This window comes from Bombina bombina, chromosome 3 (genome assembly GCF_027579735.1).
Source record: "Bombina bombina isolate aBomBom1 chromosome 3, aBomBom1.pri, whole genome shotgun sequence".
Taxonomy (NCBI): domain Eukaryota; kingdom Metazoa; phylum Chordata; class Amphibia; order Anura; family Bombinatoridae; genus Bombina; species Bombina bombina.
This window is the reverse complement of record NC_069501.1, coordinates 1,231,524,018-1,231,542,988: the sequence shown is the minus strand read 5'-3', so window position 1 is coordinate 1,231,542,988 and position 18,971 is coordinate 1,231,524,018. Positions and strand designations below refer to the sequence as shown.

Sequence of the window (18,971 nt, the reverse complement as noted above, 5' to 3'; positions counted from 1 at the left end):
ACCAAAATAATTCGATGCGCAGAGGATCACTCTTGCCATCTATCAGCGATCCACATACCGGGAGTAGAGAACTGGGAGGCGGATTTCCTGAGTCATCAGACTTTTCATCTGGGGGAGTGGAAACTTCATCTGGAGGTGTTTGCCCAGCTAATTCAGCTATGGGGCACGCCAGATTTGGATCTGATGGCGTCCCGTCAGAATACCAAACTTCCTTGTTACGGGTCCAGGTCTTGGGATCTCAAGGTGGTGCTGATAGATGTTCTAGCAGTGCCTTGGTTTTTCAATTTGGCTTATGTATTCCCCACTGTTTCCTCTCCTCCCACGTCTGGTTGCCAGAATCAAGCAGGAGAGAGCTTCGGTGATCCTGATAGCTCCTGCATGGCCACGCAGGACTTGGTATGCAGACCTAGTGGACATGTCCTCGGTTCCACCGTGGACTCCGCCAATGAGGCAGGACCTTCTAATCCAGGGTCCATTATCGCATCCAAATCTAATTTCTCTGCGTCTGACTGCTTGGAAATTGAACGCTTGATTTTAGCAAAGCGTGGTTTATCTGAGTCAGTCATTGATACCCTGATTCAGGCTAGAAAGCCTGTCACCAGGAAGATCTATCATAAGATTTGGAGCAAATATCTTTATTGGTGTGAATCCAAAGGGTTACTCTTGGAGTAAGGTTAGGATTCCTAGAGTTTTGTCTTTTCTCCAAGAGGGTTTGGAGAAGGGATTATCAGCTAGTTCTCTAAAGGGACAAATCTCTGCTTTGTCTATTTTACTACACAAACATCTGGCAGATGTCCCAGACGTTCGAGCATTTAGTCAGGCTTTGGTCAGAATTAAGCCTGTAGGGGGGCAGAGCCAACTCTCGCTGAGATAAGACGCACATTCCAAGAGCTCCTAATTCATTTAATAATTTTTAAAGGATTTATGCCCTATTCTATCAATTTCTACCCCACTTTGGAGATTCAGCTAAAGAGCTATATTCCTGCTACTTTTGAGGCAGCTTGGCAGTACTAATCACTCCTGTGGTCCCTATTTCCTAACTACCACGAGTATACTGAATGGGGGAAAATATGGCCGAGCTCATCATCAATCAAATGAAGGAATTGCTGGACCGCTGTGGCGGGGCCTTTAAGGTCGCAGGGATTGAGCCTTCCAAGCCCTTCATTACTTATACTGTTGCTCCGATCGCTCTACCTGACTCTGAAGCGAAGTGCGCAGCAGGCAATTGACCCGCGACAGCCGCCATTTTTGGTGTATCAAGCAGGACGCCCATCATTGCCTTGTGCTATCCAGGAGACAGGAGCAGGATGATGGAGACGAACTGGACATAGTTAATAAATCGCATGCCTTAAAACGGACTGTGCCTTACAGAGGAGATGCACCGCTAGCTGATTCACCCCAGCGCACTACCGGGTGGATATGGGTGCGAGGGCCGCTCGTGCCATTAGTTTGCGGGTCACCCTACCGAAGTCCCTCTAAGCTAGACTACTCAAAAGGCATAAAAGGAGATCTCCGAGGCACTCATAACAGTGAGATGACCACTTGCCTGACTTCATGCTCGGACCTGCATATAGTGCCCTATAGGATGAACGGGAGATGTCAGCTGGCCCATGGACTGCCTTTCGTTCTGGAGTGGGGTAAAAGCTTCTCCCTTCTAGTATGCCGCTCCACTGCTTCATCTCTCACCCAGGCTGCAAATTGATTAAAGAGAACATAAGAGAAAACGGGCACCCTAACTTAGTAATGCACAATTCACTTATTAATCTCCTCTTGTGGAATCATAATTTTCTATTTCTCTCTGAGACCTTCCCTATAGTTATATAAAATGGTCTTATTTGTTTTGGGGGAGACTAGCCTTGGACTTGATGCTTTAGCACACTACTGATTAGCAACTTTAGTTACCTTCAGTTGTATGCAATTTAGATAGATTAATCTGTATTATACACTGTCTTATATATTATGCAATGTATTGCTCTATTGTTGCAAAGGGCTCTGTTCTAACTAGAAATGTTTACCTAGTACCTAGAGTGTGTTCCCTTGCTGAATCTAATGTTCTCTTGCTGAATCTAATACTGCTTAACGCCCTAGCATATGATACTTGACCTATTTAACCCTCAGATATGTCTTGCACCATATCAAACTTTTTCTATCTGGGCTCCTGCTACACACTCTTAGCTGCTCATAACCTTTGAAAAGTTAGCTTGACTATCACATATGAATGAGTTAGAGCAGCCATCATACTACATTTCTATATAAGAGGTATCTATATTATATTAGCCATGCTTGTAGAGCCTTGGAGTTGTTTCTAATTAGGGCACATCACTACCAGCAGCTGGGGCAGTGGGTGCCCATTTTTTTTTTCTTCCAAGTTTATGGCTCTATGGAAGAATTCTGGATCTAGCTTTTAGATCTCGCTCTACATTACATTGTAAATCGCCCTGTATAAGTAGGGTCTTTTTCTTACATGATAAAGTCTCAGACATGTTACCAATATCGTATATTTAACTGTCCTATCATAACAGCAAATGTGCATGATTTCTACACTGGCCCATTCCACGCTTGTTAAGCTGACACCTATTAGAGTCTCCTATTCATGCATTTTCCCCTTGTTAATCATGGAAATCTGCGTATGTTTATGTGGCCCTGTAGCACTGAAGCCTGTCTACTTAGTGTACTTTGCATTTGATACCTAATACATTTACCCAATTACCCTTCCCCTTTATCATAATAAGCCTTTCAGTCCCTAAGCTACTTAGTTTACTTATTTTATTTACATTACCACCTCCCCCCCCACCATACACCTAGAATTGACTTGATTTTTGTTGTGCTTATCCACTCCAAGTAGATTGCAAGACTTTCTCAGTCTTTCACCATGGGTACTGAAAGTTTGTAAGATCTCCTAAATCAATGTTAGCTTTTTCACTGGCTCCTGGGAGCAGCTAGTATATTCCTTTCTAACCTTTAATTTTAGAGCATGATCTTTTTTGTTTTGTTTTTCTGTTCTATTGCCATTAGTTAATGTTGGTCTTACACCTTGCATTACATCCACATAGCCTTTGCCCTTGATTTGAAGCCCAGAGCAAGGGTCAGTGTTCTAAAGTTAATAGTCCAAATGGGATTGCAGGGAGGCAGGGTGGAATATCCTAATTCTTATATTTTTGGGCTGGTAATTTGGAGGCCTATCAATATTGGCTAGTCTACTGGGACCTACCTCATTTATTAATATAGTTCACATGCCTTTCCTTGGGTATAGGGCCCATACCCGAGAGATGTGGTTTAATCGCTTAATAAAGTTGCATTTTGGCACTTAACCTATTTGGACACTACTAGTAATGAGACTGCAGATCTTTTACTCTAGCCATCTTAATCCCATAGTGTTATAGCTACTGTTGCAACGGTCAATATTTTTTATGTTTAGGGGTATGATATCACACCTTGGGCAAAATTTATACCTCACAACATGCAAATTGATAATATTGCTTAGGCAATGCTTACCTAGTGTGTATAAAGCATGTATGGTCTTGCTAGATTAACCCTGACTAGCTGTCTGGCTGTCCAAGCAGGTTACCGCTGCACACTCAATTTCCCGACCATACACTGATAGCTATGTATATATGTTAATGATTTGGGGCCAACGCATCTAGTTTTGCCTCTCTTACATTGTTTGCTCCCTGGGACATATCTTATTGTTATCTTGTGTTTGTTAGTGTGTGACATAGGGGGCAAATTTATTATCTGCTGCTGTGGCCGTTAATATGTATTGCGACACATAACTTTGCCCTAAAACCTCCAACATGCTCTCTAGGCAGGCTGGACCTGCTTCTATCCTACAATTTAGGGCCTTTTCACTCACTATATCATAAATAACCCACATAAAATATATTGGTTTTGTGAACACAGACCTCGGTATAACTTTAGTTCACTATGTGCTTAATCTATTTCTATGTTTCCCTTATATGTCCCTGAAACTGTATATATGGTTGTGTAACTTTACAAGGTCAGAGCCTGTTTTTTATTGCTGCATTGAACTTAGCACCTCCACCCCCCCCCCCCACCACATCATTATATACCTCCTAGGTTAGGAGGGTTACCTATGCGGCTCATCTAGCCTATGCCGCACCTACATCACTTTCCTACAGCAACCCTTGCAGTGCATAATGAATGCTGACCTTACTTTCCCTTTCTCGCATAGCTTGGCAAAATTCATTATTCATATTAACTACAAATAAGTTTGTTTATAATATTCCCTCTAAAGATACTTACAGCGTATGGGGGTCCTTGAGGGACTCAATGTGGCATGAGAGGGGGGATACACATCATATTATATTATATTTTCTAACAAGATTTTTCCATTTTGCCTGTTCCTTATTATGATCATTGTGATGCCTATTGTTTTACAGGAAGCTAACCAGCTGCATTCTTGTGTACAGTATTTGATAACTCCTTATACTACTACTGCTTAGGAAAGAATTCCTCCTCTATATTGTTAACAACTTTCTAGGGCACATGAGTGGCCCCTTGGGTAATTGGAGGATATAATGTTAATTTTTGAAAAATGAGGTTCTTACTCTACTACACACAGTAACACTTATGCTGTCCTAATGTTTTTTGCTTTTATTGTTATATTTTTGCAATGTAACAGTTTGCAATATGTTACTTCTCACATTGTATGTCCTTGATTATATTATTTGAAAACCTCAATAAAAATATTAAAAAGAAAAAAAAAAAAGAATTAAGCCTGTATTTAAATCGGTTGCTCCGCCTTGGAGCTTAAATTTAGTTCTTAAGGTTCTTCAAGGGGTTCCTTTTGAATCCATGCATTCCATAGATATTAAGCGTTTATCTTGGAAAGTTTTGTTTCTATTAAGAATATCAATCAAGAGATTGTTGTTCCTTCTTTGTGTCCTAATCCTTCATCAAAAAAGGAACGTTTATTGCACAATCTTGATGTGGTTCGTGCTTTAAAATTCTACTTACAAGCAACTAAAGATTTCCGTCAGACATCTTCATTGTTTGTTGTTTATTCTGGTAAACGGAATGGTCAAGGGCTACGGCTACCTCTCTTTCTTTTTGGCTGAGAAGCATCATCCGTTTGGCTTATGAGACTGCTGGACAGCAGCCTCCTGAAAGAATTACTGCTCATTCTACTAGAGCTGTGGCTTCCACATGGGCTTTTAAAAATGACGCGTCTGTTGAACAGATTTATAAGGCGGCGACTTGGTCTTCGCTTCTAACTTTTTCCAAATTTGATACTTTTGCTTCTTCGGAGGCTATTTTGGGAGAAAGGTTCTTCAAGCAGTGGTGCCTTCTGTTTAAAGGTCCCGCCCTTCATCCGTGTCCTAAAGCTTTAGTATTGGTATCCCACAAGTAATGGATGAATCCGTGGACTCGATACATCTTACAAGAGAAAACATAATTTATGCTTACCTGATAAATTAATTTCTCTTGTGATGTATCGAGTCCACGGCCCGCCCTGTTTTTTCTAAGACAGGCATTTGTATTTTTTATTTTTGAAACTTTCAGTCACCACTGCACCCTATGGTTTCTCCTTTTTCTTCGAATGACTGGGGGGTGGAGTTAAGGGGGGAGCTATATAGGCAGCTCTGCTGTGGGTGCTCTCTTTGCCACTTCCTGTTGGGATGGAGAATATCCCACAAGTAATGGATGAATCCGTGGACTCGATACATCACAAGAGAAATGAATTTATCAGGTAAGCATAAATTATGTTTTTAAGTGGAGGGCTAGCCCCCCCCCTCCAAATAATTGTTCATACCAATCCTTGATAGATCTAAAGAAAACAAAATTGATCAAATCTGATCTAACAAAGATCTAACCAACTTATTGAAGTTTGTTTTAAAATTTTGATTTGGGGGGCTAATATGGCTGAGGTACAATTAGTGCATCCTGGCCAGCAAGGGAATAAAAAAATGACTGCATCCTGGCCAGCAAGGGAATCCATAATTGTCTGCATCCTGACTAGGAAGAAAATCCAACAAGGTATAACGGTGTTTAAATGGGCTGATTGTTTTAGAAAAGCATTAGTAACTGTGTTATCATGGGGTTGACAAATTAATTGGAATGAGCTAAATATCTAAAGATCTCAGATAAATCATTTGAAAAGCATAGGGGGCTATTGGATTAGATTACAACCCAGACCACTGTGTGTTTATGTATTGTTTATTGTTGTTTTATTGTTTATGTGTAATGTGTTCTGTTAGTAACAGTGTGTGAGCGGAGTGGCCAGGATAATGGAAGTGATGTCATAGATGTGGGGAGTGGCTAGGATGGTGATTGTGATGTCATAATTGTAGTAGGCAAATTCTGATGTGTAGCTGTATCTGAGCTGATTTTGTTGCTGAAGATGAAGAGAGAGCAGGCTTATGTGTGTCTCTTGCTAGGTAAGAAACTTACCCTCTCATTTTACTCACACACCTCTCATCCCTTTACCCTTCTGTGTCTCCCTTTACTAAATTATCCTCCTCACTGCACCAACTCTTGTCCCCCCTCTTACTGACTCCTCTCCCCTTTCTCTCATACACCCAGCCACCTCTGTCTCTTTTTTTACTCTCCACCTCTCCTCCCCATCCCTGTCTTATTTTACTCACTTCCCTCACTCTCATTCCCCTCACTCTCTTTTCCCTTCACTCCTTAGCACAATCTTTTCCCTTTTCACCTCTTCTACTTCCTGTTTCTGGCTTTACTCCTCTTTCTCTCACCCATCACCTCTCTACCCCCTCACCTGCATCTCACCCACCTCCCCACTGTCTCCCACCCTCTTATGCTGCACCCCATTTAACCCCAAAGCTATACATAATAAATGAGTTGTTTGTTTTTGCAAATGTTTGGCTCTATTTCTTTCATGTAATTAGCAAGAGTCCATGAGCTAGTGACGTATGGGATATACATTCCTACCAGGAGGGGCAAAGTTTCCCAAACCTCAAAATGCCCATAAATACACCCCTCACCACACCCACAATTCAGTTTTACAAACTTTGCCTCCGATGGAGGCGGTGAAGTAAGTTTGTGCTAGATTCTACGTTGATATGCGCTCCGCAGCAAGTTGGAGCCCGGTTTTCCTCTCAGCGTGCAGTGAATGTCAGAGGGATGTGAGGAGAGTATTGCCTATTTGAATGCAGTGATCTCCTTCTAAGGGGTCTATTTCATAGGTTCTCTGTTATCGGTCGTAGAGATTCATCTCTTACCTCCCTTTTCAGATCGACGATATACTCTTATATATACCATTACCTCTGCTGATTCTCGTTTCAGTACTGGTTTGGCTATCTGCTATATGTAGATGAGTGTCCTGGGGTAAGTAAGTCTTATTTTCTGTGACACTCCTAGCTATGGTTGGGCACTTTGTTTATAAAGTTCTAAATATATGTATTCAAACATTTATTTGCCTTGACTCAGAATGTTCAACTTTCCTTATTTTCAGACAGTCAGTTTCATATTTGGGATAATGCATTTTTAATTTAACATTTTTCTTACCTTAAAATTTGACTTTTTTCCTGTGGGCTGTTAGGCTCGCGGGGGCTGAAAATGCTTCATTTTATTGCGTCATTCTTGGCGCGGACTTTTTTGGCGCAAAAATTCTATTTCCGTTTCCGGCGTCATACGTGTCGCCGGAAGTTGCGTCATTTTTTGACGTTATTTTGCGCCAAAAATGTCGGCGTTCCGGATGTGGCGTCATTTTTGGCGCCAAAAAGCATTTAGGCGCCAAATAATGTGGGCGTCTTATTTGGCGCGAAAAAATATGGGCGTCACTTTTGTCTCCACATTATTTAAGTCTCATTTTTTATTGCTTCTGGTTGCTAGAAGCTTGTTCTTTGGCATTTTTTCCCATTCCTGAAACTGTCATTTAAGGAATTTGATCAATTTTGCTTTATTTATATGTTGTTTTTTCTCTTACATATTGCAAGATGTCTCACGTTGCATCTGAGTCAGAAGATACTACAGGAAAATCGCTGTCAAGTGCTGAATCTACCAAAGCTAAGTGTATCTGCTGTAAACTTTTCGTAGCTATTCCTCCAGCTGTTGTTTGTATTGATTGTCATGACAAACTTGTTAAAGCAGATAATATTTCCTTTAGTAAAGTACCATTGCCTGTTGCAGTTCCTTCAACATCTAAGGTGCAGAATGTTCCTGATAATATAAGAGATTTTGTTTCTGAATCCATAAAGAAGGCTATGTCTGTTATTTCTCCTTCTAGTAAACGTAAAAAATCTTTTAAAACTTCTCTCCCTACAGATGAATTTTTAAATGAACATCATCATTCTGATTCTGATGATTCCTCTGGTTCAGAGGATTCTGTCTCAGAGGTTGATGCTGATAAATCTTCATATTTATTTAAAATGGAATTTATTCGTTCTTTACTTAAAGAAGTACTAATTGCTTTAGAAATAGAGGATTCTGGTCCTCTTGATACTAATTCTAAACGTTTAGATAAGGTATTTAAAGCTCCTGTGGTTATTCCAGAAGTTTTTCCTGTTCCTAATGCTATTTCTGCAGTAATTTCCAAAGAATGGGATAATTTGGGTAATTCATTTACTCCTTCTAAACGTTTTAAGCAATTATATCCTGTGCCGTCTGACAGATTAGAATTTTGGGACAAGATCCCTAAAGTTGATGGGGCTATTTCTACCCTTGCTAAACGTACTACTATTCCTACGTCAGATGGTACTTCGTTTAAGGATCCTCTAGATAGGAAAATTGAGTCCTTTCTAAGAAAAGCTTATCTGTGTTCAGGTAATCTTCTTAGACCTGCTATATCTTTGGCTGATGTTGCTGCAGCTTCAACTTTTTGGTTGGAAACTTTAGCGCAACAAGTAACACATCGTGATTCTCATGATATTATTATTCTTCTTCAGCATGCTAATAATTTTATCTGTGATGCCATTTTTGATATTATCAGAGTTGATGTCAGGTTTATGTCTCTAGCTATTTTAGCTAGAAGAGCTTTATGGCTTAAAACTTGGAATGCTGATATGGCTTCTAAATCAACTTTACTTTCCATTTCTTTCCAGGGTAACAAATTATTTGGTTCTCAGTTGGATTCCATTATTTCAACTGTTACTGGTGGGAAAGGAACTTTTTTACCACAGGATAAAAAATCTAAAGGTAAAAACAGGGCTAATAATCGTTTTCGTTCCTTTCGTTTCAACAAAGAACAAAAGCATGATCCTTCATCCTCAGGAGCAGTTTCAGTTTGGAGACCATCTCCAGTCTGGAATAAATCCAAGCCAGCTAGAAAGGCAAAGCCTGCTTCTAAGTCCACATGAAGGTGCGGCCCTTATTCCAGCTCAGCTGGTAGGGGGCAGGTTACGTTTTTTCAAGGAAATTTGGATCAATTCTGTTCACAATCTTTGGATTCAGAGCATTGTTTCAGAAGGGTACAGAATTGGTTTCAAGTTGAGACCTCCTGCAAAGAGATTTTTTCTTTCCCGTGTCCCAGTAAATCCAGTAAAAGCTCAAGCATTTCTGAAATGTGTTTCAGATCTAGAGTTGACTGGAGTAATTATGCCAGTTCCAGTTCCGGAACAGGGGATGGGGTTTTATTCAAATCTCTTCATTGTACCAAAGAAGGAGAATTCTTTCAGACCAGTTCTGGATCTAAAAATATTGAATCGTTATGTAAGGATACCAACGTTCAAGATGGTAACTGTAAGGACTATCTTACCTTTTGTTCAGCAAGGGAATTATATGTCCACAATAGATTTACAGGATGCATATCTGCATATTCCGATTCATCCAGATCATTATCAGTTCCTGAGATTCTCGTTTCTGGACAAGCATTACCAGTTTGTGGCTCTGCCGTTTGGCCTAGCTACAGCTCCAAGAATTTTTACAAAGGTTCTCGGTGCCCTGCTGTCTGTAATCAGAGAACAGGGTATTGTGGTATTTCCTTATTTGGACGATATCTTGGTACTTGCTCAGTCTTTACATTTAGCAGAATCTCATACGAATCGACTTGTGTTGTTTCTTCAAGATCATGGTTGGAGGATCAATTTACCAAAAAGTTCTTTGATTCCTCAGACAAGGGTAACCTTTCTGGGTTTCCAGATGGATTCAGTGTCCATGACTCTGTCTTTAACAGACAAGAGACGTCTAAAGTTGATTACAGCTTGTCGAAACCTTCAGTCACAATCATTCCCTTCGGTAGCCTTATGCATGGAAATTCTAGGTCTTATGACTGCTGCATCGGACGCGATCCCCTTTGCTCGTTTTCACATGCGACCTCTTCAGCTCTGTATGCTGAAGCAATGGTGCAAGGATTACACGAAGATATCTCAATTAATATCTTTAAAACCGATTGTTCGACACTCTCTAACATGGTGGACAGATCACCATCGTTTAATTCAGGGGGCTTCTTTTGTGCTTCCGACCTGGACTGTAATTTCAACAGATGCAAGTCTCACAGGTTGGGGAGCTGTGTGGGGATCTCTGACGGCACAAGGAGTTTGGGAATCTCAGGAGGTGAGATTACCGATCAATATTTTGGAACTCCGTGCAATTTTCAGAGCTCTTCAGTTTTGGCCTCTTCTGAAGAGAGAATCGTTCATTTGTTTTCAGACAGACAATGTCACAACTGTGGCATACATCAATCATCAAGGAGGGACTCACAGTCCTCTGGCTATGAAAGAAGTATCTCGAATTTTGGTTTGGGCGGAATCCAGCTCCTGTCTAATCTCTGCGGTTCATATCCCAGGTGTAGACAATTGGGAAGCGGATTATCTCAGTCGCCAAACGTTGCATCCGGGCGAATGGTCTCTTCACCCAGAGGTATTTCTTCAGATTGTTCAAATGTGGGAACTTCCAGAAATAGATCTGATGGCGTCCCATCTAAACAAGAAACTTCCCAGGTATCTGTCCAGATCCCGGGATCCTCAGGCGGAGGCAGTGGATGCATTATCACTTCCTTGGAAGTATCATCCTGCCTATATCTTTCCGCCTCTAGTTCTTCTTCCAAGAGTAATCTCCAAGATTCTGAAGGAATGCTCGTTTGTTCTGCTGGTAGCTCCGGCATGGCCTGACAGGTTTTGGTATGCGGATCTTGTCCGGATGGCCTCTTGCCAACCGTGGACTCTTCCGTTAAGACCAGACCTTCTGTCACAAGGTCCTTTTTTCCATCAGGATCTGAAATCCTTAAATTTAAAGGTATGGAGATTGAACGCTTGATTCTTGGTCAAAGAGGTTTCTCTGACTCTGTGATTAATACTATGTTACAGGCTCGTAAATCTGTATCTCGAGAGATATATTATAGAGTCTGGAAGACTTATATTTCTTGGTGTCTTTCTCATCATTTTTCCTGGCATTCTTTTAGAATACCGAGAATTTTACAGTTCCTTCAGGATGGTTTAGATAAGGGTTTGTCCGCAAGTTCTTTGAAAGGACAAATCTCTGCTCTTTCTGTTCTTTTTCACAGAAAGATTGCTATTCTTCCTGATATTCATTGTTTTGTACAAGCTTTGGTTCGTATAAAACCTGTCATTAAGTCAATTTCTCCTCCTTGGAGTTTGAATTTGGTTCTGGGAGCTCTTCAAGCTCCTCCGTTTGAACCTATGCATTCATTGGACATTAAATTACTTTCTTGGAAAGTTTTGTTCCTTTTGGCCATCTCTTCTGCCAGAAGAGTTTCTGAATTATCTGCTCTTTCTTGTGAGTCTCCTTTTCTGATTTTTCATCAGGATAAGGCGGTGTTGCGAACTTCTTTTGAATTTTTACCTAAAGTTGTGAATTCCAACAACATTAGTAGAGAAATTGTGGTTCCTTCATTATGTCCTAATCCTAAGAATTCTAAGGAGAAATCGTTGCATTCTTTGGATGTTGTTAGAGCTTTGAAATATTATGTTGAAGCTACGAAATCTTTTCGTAAGACTTCTAGTCTATTTGTTATCTTTTCCGGTTCTAGAAAAGGCCAGAAAGCTTCTGCCATTTCTTTGGCATCTTGGTTGAAATCTTTAATTCATCTTGCCTATGTTGAGTCGGGTAAAACTCCGCCTCAGAGAATTACAGCTCATTCTACTAGGTCAGTTTCTACTTCCTGGGCGTTTAGGAATGAAGCTTCGGTTGACCAGATCTGCAAAGCAGCAACTTGGTCCTCTTTGCATACTTTTACTAAATTCTACCATTTTGATGTATTTTCTTCTTCTGAAGCAGTTTTTGGTAGAAAAGTACTTCAGGCAGCGGTTTCAGTTTGAATCTTCTGCTTATGTTTTTCGTTAAACTTTATTTTGGGTGTGGATTATTTTCAGCAGGAATTGGCTGTCTTTATTTTATCCCTCCCTCTCTAGTGACTCTTGTGTGGAAAGATCCACATCTTGGGTAGTCATTATCCCATACGTCACTAGCTCATGGACTCTTGCTAATTACATGAAAGAAAACATAATTTATGTAAGAACTTACCTGATAAATTCATTTCTTTCATATTAGCAAGAGTCCATGAGGCCCGCCCTTTTTTTGTGGTGGTTATGATTTTGTATAAAGCACAATTATTCCAATTCCTTATTTTATATGCTTTCGCACTTTTTTATCACCCCACTTCTTGGCTATTCGTTAAACTGAATTGTGGGTGTGGTGAGGGGTGTATTTATGGGCATTTTGAGGTTTGGGAAACTTTGCCCCTCCTGGTAGGAATGTATATCCCATACGTCACTAGCTCATGGACTCTTGCTAATATGAAAGAAATGAATTTATCAGGTAAGTTCTTACATAAATTATGTTTTTCTCAGTAGTGCTGAAAAGCTATTAAGAAGCTGGTGAGGTTTTCTCAGATTGATATTTTTTAAAGATAATTGAATGAAACAAATAGCAGTATTTATAAATAAAGTCAATATCTATTTTACTTAATAACTAAAGTTGTGCCAGGTGCCCCCATTATAAAGCTGCCAGCTGACAATCACCAGTCACTGTAGGGTGAAGGATATGAGGACATCTATTGTCTATAGAACTGATCAGGCAACTTACTGTCAGGATAACAGTTTTGTCCCTTCTCCCTATGAGTGTCAGTCTGTACAGAGGGGTCTGGTATATATAATCTAATGAGAGTTTCTTTTTTTTTTCTTCAGTCTTTGCAACTTTAGTAGATGGGTTGAAGGTCAGCAATGTTCCCCCACAAAATCATGGAACACCTCTAAATTATGAGGAATACAGAGAGTTCTTTCACACTCGGTTGCCTGCCTGGAAAGTGGAGTCCAGCTGCCACCTACGCCAGAGCTTTGGGTGTATCAACCCTGAAATCAAACATCTGGATGAGTTAGAGAACCATGGCTCTGTACCTGCTGGTGAGTGTTAGGGGCAGAGGGGATGTGCACATCTACTAGTGAGGTCTCATTTACAGCCTTTGTTCTAACTTCTACTAGAGATCATAGTGATACAGAACAGAACATTGTACATTTGTCCCCTGAAAACCTGAAGTACCAGCTGTCTAAGCAGGAGCACCGTTTAATATGCTGGTGCACGGAGCATATTTAGATATTGTCCATAGTAATAGCTCTAACATAGTGCTATAGTTTGGTATAAACAATTGTGCTAATACGTATCTACTACAAGATGCTTCTATTGGTAACTGAAATGCTTTGACCTGCCGCTGCTCCTTCTTGCTTAAGTGCATTTATTTTCATCTGGAACATCCATTTAAGAATGACTGTGTGATGTCACTCACTGTGAGTGTTATCTGTATGTAATATTAATTCTAATAAGTATTCACAAGGCTCCCAATATCCTCATTGTGTCTGACATTCATGTTTAGGACCTTCGTTCAAAAAAAGCAGTTAAAGGGACATTGTGCACTAGATTTTTCTTTTTATAAATGTGTTGTAGATGATCCATTTATATAGCGCGTCTGGGGGTGTTTTGTAACAATGTATAGTTTTGCTTTATTTTTACAACATTGTGCTGATTTCCAGACTCCTAACCAAGTCCCAAAGTATCAGATGTACTGCATGCCCTATCTAAATCATGAAAGATTAATTTTGACTAGATTGTCCCTTTAAAATAAAACAATTTAGGTCTAGATTACAAGTGGAGCTAAAAATAGCAAGATCGCGCTATTTCTGCATGCCCCATGTGTGGGGCAGTGCAGAAATAGAGTTGCAGAGTTACCAATGCTGAGAAGGTCAATCTATGGCCCTCTCTGCATCGGACAGCAGTGGTGCCGATCGTTGGTAGGTGTAAGGGTAAGGAGGGAGGCGGGTGGGCGACCCATAGCTGGAGGGAGCGGGAGCGAGTGGGACCGCTACGCCATGCTACAGGCGATGCAAAACAAAAAAGTGAGGCATTGAGTGGGAAGGAGGTGGGGCAATGAGGGGGATCCTATGTGGCATCTGTTGAGGGAAAGGGATCTGGGAGGGGGTGGGGGGTAGGATATTGACGGGGGTAGGATATTGACGGGGGGCAGCTACACTACTGAAAAAATTGATATTTTATATATTTTTTTTAAAAAAAAATTCCTAATTTGCAGAAAACTGGGTACTGGCAGACAGCTGCCAGTACCTAAGATGGCAGCAAAATAGGTAGAGGGGGAGGGTTAAAGAGCTGTTTGGGGGGTTGGGAGGTAAGGGAGGATACTACCCTGCAGAAAATATATATTTAAAAAAAACAATTAAACCTTTTTTTTTTATACTGGCATACTTTCTGCCAGTACTTAAGATGGGGGTGACCTTTGGGGGGCGGGGGAGGGAAAAGAGCTGTTTGAGATGGGTCAAGGAGGGATCAGGGGGTATGATGTGTGAGGTGGGAGGGTAATCTATACACTAAAGCTAAAATTAACCCTACAAGCTACCTAATTAACCCCGTCACTGCTAGGCATAATACAAGTGTGGTGTGCAACGGCATTTTGCGGCCTTCTAATTACCAAAAAGCAATGCCAAAGCCATATATGTCTGCTATTTCTGAACATAGGGGATCCCAGAGAAGCATTTACAACCATGTGTGCCACGATTGCACAAGCTGTTTGTAAATAAGTTCAGTGAGAAACCTAAAATTGTGAAAATTGTTTTTTTTTTATTTGATCGCATTTGGCGGTGAAATGGTGGCATGAAATATACCAAAATGGGCCTAGATCAATACTTTGGGTTGTCTACTAAAAAAAAAATACAGTTTTAATAAGTAAATATAAAAAAGGCTCTATTTCTGTTTAAATGTAGTGATGGCAAAAATGCTAAAAATGCTTTGGTCTTTTGCTGAAGTTTTTGTCTTATGGCAACGTAAAAAAATTTAGCCTCTCTCAAAAACTGTTAACTTATTTTTATTCAGTCATCAACTAATCCGTTTTATCATCCTCTATTTTAACGTGGTATAGCTCTGCTACATTATCATTAAAGGAGAAACTACACCGAATTGTGAGATCTGCAGAAAACGTATTTCTCTTAAAGTGATTGTAAATTTTAACGAATTAAAGCCCAGTATCTAAAAATCCTCTTAAAAACAGAGGCACTTTAATTAATTAAACTTTACAATGACTGTTTTTTAAAAAAATACTTACCTTTTCATTACTGTAAACAGACCGACGATTCTCCGCCTGCATCATCTTCTGTATTTTGCATATGGATGAGGAATCCGGCTTCCTCCAGTCGGTGCATACCGCACGAGCTAGACGCCAATAGGGGCACGCAACGATTAGAGGAAGCCGGATTCGTCATTGATTTACAATCACTTTAAGGACATTTACTTTTCAAGAATGAATATGAGAGTCAGAATTAGTTTTATCTGATTTATCTCACCCTGGCCATTGTTTTTTAAAGTGAATGTAAATTTTGATGTTAAAGTGCCCGGTTTTTTAAAAATTCAATTAAAAACAGGGGCACTTTAATTCATCAAAATTTACATTTCACTCGTGTTAATCTTGACAACTGCTCCAGCTTCCTCCGCCCGTCGCAAAACCTCTTCCTGGGTCTAAAATGAGGAATCCAACCTCCTCCAATCACGGCGTTAAATAAGACCCTCATTTCCCCGGGGGGGGAAGCCGTGATTGGAGGATGACCGATCCATCATTTCTGATGTATGAAGAGGCATGCAACAACCGGGGGAAGCTGGATGCGGCTGTCAAGATTTAAAATTTAAATTTTGTAGAATTAAAGGGACACTGAACCCAAATTTTTCTTTCAGCATTCAGATATAGCATGATATTTCTCTTGTAAGGTGTATCCAGTGCACGGATCATCCATTACTTGTGGGATATTCTCCTTCCCAACAGGAAGCTGCAAGAGGATCACCCACAGCAGAGCTGTCTATATAGCTCCTCCCCTAACTGCCACTACCAGTCATTCTCTTGCAGCTCTCAATAGGAAGTAGCTAGAGAGATGTGGGGAATTTATGTAGTTAATCTTCAATCAAAAGTTTATTATTTTCAAATGGTACCGGAGTTGTACTGTTTTAGCCTCAGACAGAAAGTTGAAGAAGAGTTTGCCTGTGGTTTTTGATGATCTTAGCGGGTTGTAACTAAGATCCATTGCTGTTCTCACACATAACTGAAGAGATGAGGTAACTTCAGCTGGGGGAATGGCGTGCAGGGTCTCCTGCTATGAGGTATGTGCAGTTAAAATTTTTCTAGAGAAATGAATATGCTAGAAAATGCTGTTAATACCGGATTTATTTAAGGTAAGCCTGATTACAGTGATTTAATAACGACTAGTATCATGCTTGCTGTAAAAGGTAATATTCTTATTACTTTCTCACATTACTGAAAATAAGATAACGTTTGCTGGAAGTGTTTAAACGTTTTTTTCTACATATTGGTGATAAAACTTTATTGGGGCCCAGTTTTTTCCACATGGCTGGCTAGATTTTGCCTAGGGATAGTTTTTTATGGCCCTCTCACTGTGAGTACAGGTTGGGAGGGGCCTAATTTCAGGCCTAAATCGTGCAGTAGTTTTTGCAGCTTGAGACATCCAGATTCTCTGAAGGAGTCCCCTGAACACTAAGCGCCTCTACAAAGGGTTTTTGTGCCTTCAAAACTCATTGTATGTGCAGGTAGGGCTGCTGTGGCAGTTTGTTGTGACTGTTAAAAAAACGTTTATATGGGGGGGGTTTTATCCGGTTTTGAAACTAAGGGGTTAATCATCCATTTGCAAGTGGGCGCAATGCTCTGTTAGTCTATTATACACACTGTAAAAATTTCGGAAGATTTACTGCTTTTTATCACTGTTTTTCAATTTCTGACAAAATTTGTTTCTCTTAAAGGCACAGTACCGTTTTTATTTTTTGCTTGTTTACATTTATCAAAGTGTTTTCCAAGCTTGCTGGTCTCATTGCTAGTCTGTTTAAACATATCTGACATAGAGGAAACTCCTTGTTCATTATGTTTAGAAGCCATTGTGGAACCCCCTCTTAGAATGTGTACCAAATGTACTGATTTTACTTTAAGTTATAAAGATCATATTCTGTCTTTAAAAGATTTATCACCAGAGGAAATTGACAAGGGGGAAGTTATGCCGACTAACTCGCCCCACATGTCAGAACCTTTGACTCCCGCTCAAGGGACTCCCGCTCAAGTGGCGCCAAGTACATCTAACGCACCCATGGCGTTTACTTTACAAGACGTGGCGGCAGTTATGGATCATACCCTTACAGCGGTATTGTCCAAACTACCAGGGTTACAAGGAAAGCGAGACAGCTCTGGGACTAGAAAAAATACAAAGCTCTCTGACGCTGTAGTAGCTATGTCTGATATCCCCTCACAATATGCAGAAGCTGAGGCAGGAGAGCTGCTTTCTGTGGGTGATTTTTCTGACTCAGGGAAGATGCTTCAACCTGATTCTGATATATCTACATTTAAATTTAAGCTTGAACACCTCCGCGTGTTGCTCAGGGAGGTTTTAGCTACTCTGAATGACTGTGACACCATTATAGTGCCAGAGAAATTGTGTAGATTGGATAAATAATATGCAGTGCCTGTTTACACTGATGTTTTTCCAATACCTAAAAGGTTTTCAGAAATTATTTCTAAGGAATGGGATAGACCAGGTGTACCGTTCTCTCCCCCCTCCTATTTTTAAGAAAATGTTTCCAATAGATGCCGCTACACGGGACTTATGGCAAACGGTCCCTAAGGTGGAGGGAGCAATTTCTACCCTAGCTAAGTGTACAACTATTCCCGTCGAGGTCAGTTGTGCTTTCCTAGATCCAATGGATAAAAAGTTAGAGGGTTACCTTCAGAAAATGTTTATTCAACAAGGTTTTATTCTCCAGCCTCTTGCATGCATTGCCCCGGTCACTGATGCTGCGGCCTTCTGGTTTGAGTCTCTGGAAGAGGCCTTACAGGTAGAAACTCCATTGGATGATATACTTGACAAGCTTAAAGTGCTTAAGCTAGCCAATTCATTTGTTTCTGATGCCGTTGTTCATTTAACCAAACTAACGGCTAAGAGGTTTTGCTATACAGGCGCGTAGGGCACTATGGCTTAAATCCTGGTCAGCTGACGTTACTTCAAAGTCTAAGCTTCTCAACATTCCCTTCAAGGGGCAGACCCTATTCGGGCCTGGACTGAAGGAGATCATTTCTGATATTACTGGAGGAAAAGGTCATGCCCTTCCTCAGGATAGGTCTAATAAATTAAGGACCAAACAAACTAATTTTCGTGCCTTTCGAAACTTTAAGACAAGCGTGGCATCAACTCCCTCTAATGCAAAACAAGAGGGAAATTTTGCCCAGTCCAAGCCGGTCTGGAGACCTAACCAGGCCTGGAACAAAGGTTAGCAGGCCAACAAGCCTGCTGCTGCCTCTAAGACAGCATGAAAGATCAGCCCCCGATCCGGTAACGGATCTAGTAGGGGGCAGACTTTCTCTCTTCGCCCAGGCTTGGGCAAGAGATGTCCAGGATCCCTGGGCGTTGGAAATTGTGTCCCAGGGATATCTTCTGGACTTCAAAGCTTCTTCCCCAAAAGGAAGATTTCACCTCTCACAATTATGTGCAGACCAGATAAAGAGAGAGGCATTCTTACATTGTGTTCAAGACCTCCTAGTTATGGGAGTG

At 40.7% G+C, this 18,971-nt stretch overlaps 1 protein-coding gene across 1 annotated transcript in view; it reads left to right on the top strand.

Annotated features, from left to right (window-relative positions):
• The window catches only part of LOC128652674 (uncharacterized), a 44,449-nt gene that overhangs the window by 2,041 nt on the left and 23,437 nt on the right, over positions 1 to 18,971 (top strand). The window contains exon 2 of the mRNA XM_053705604.1: positions 13,065 to 13,280. Coding sequence (XP_053561579.1) covers positions 13,065 to 13,280 — 216 coding nt within the window. The remainder of the gene's footprint in view (positions 1 to 13,064; positions 13,281 to 18,971) is intronic.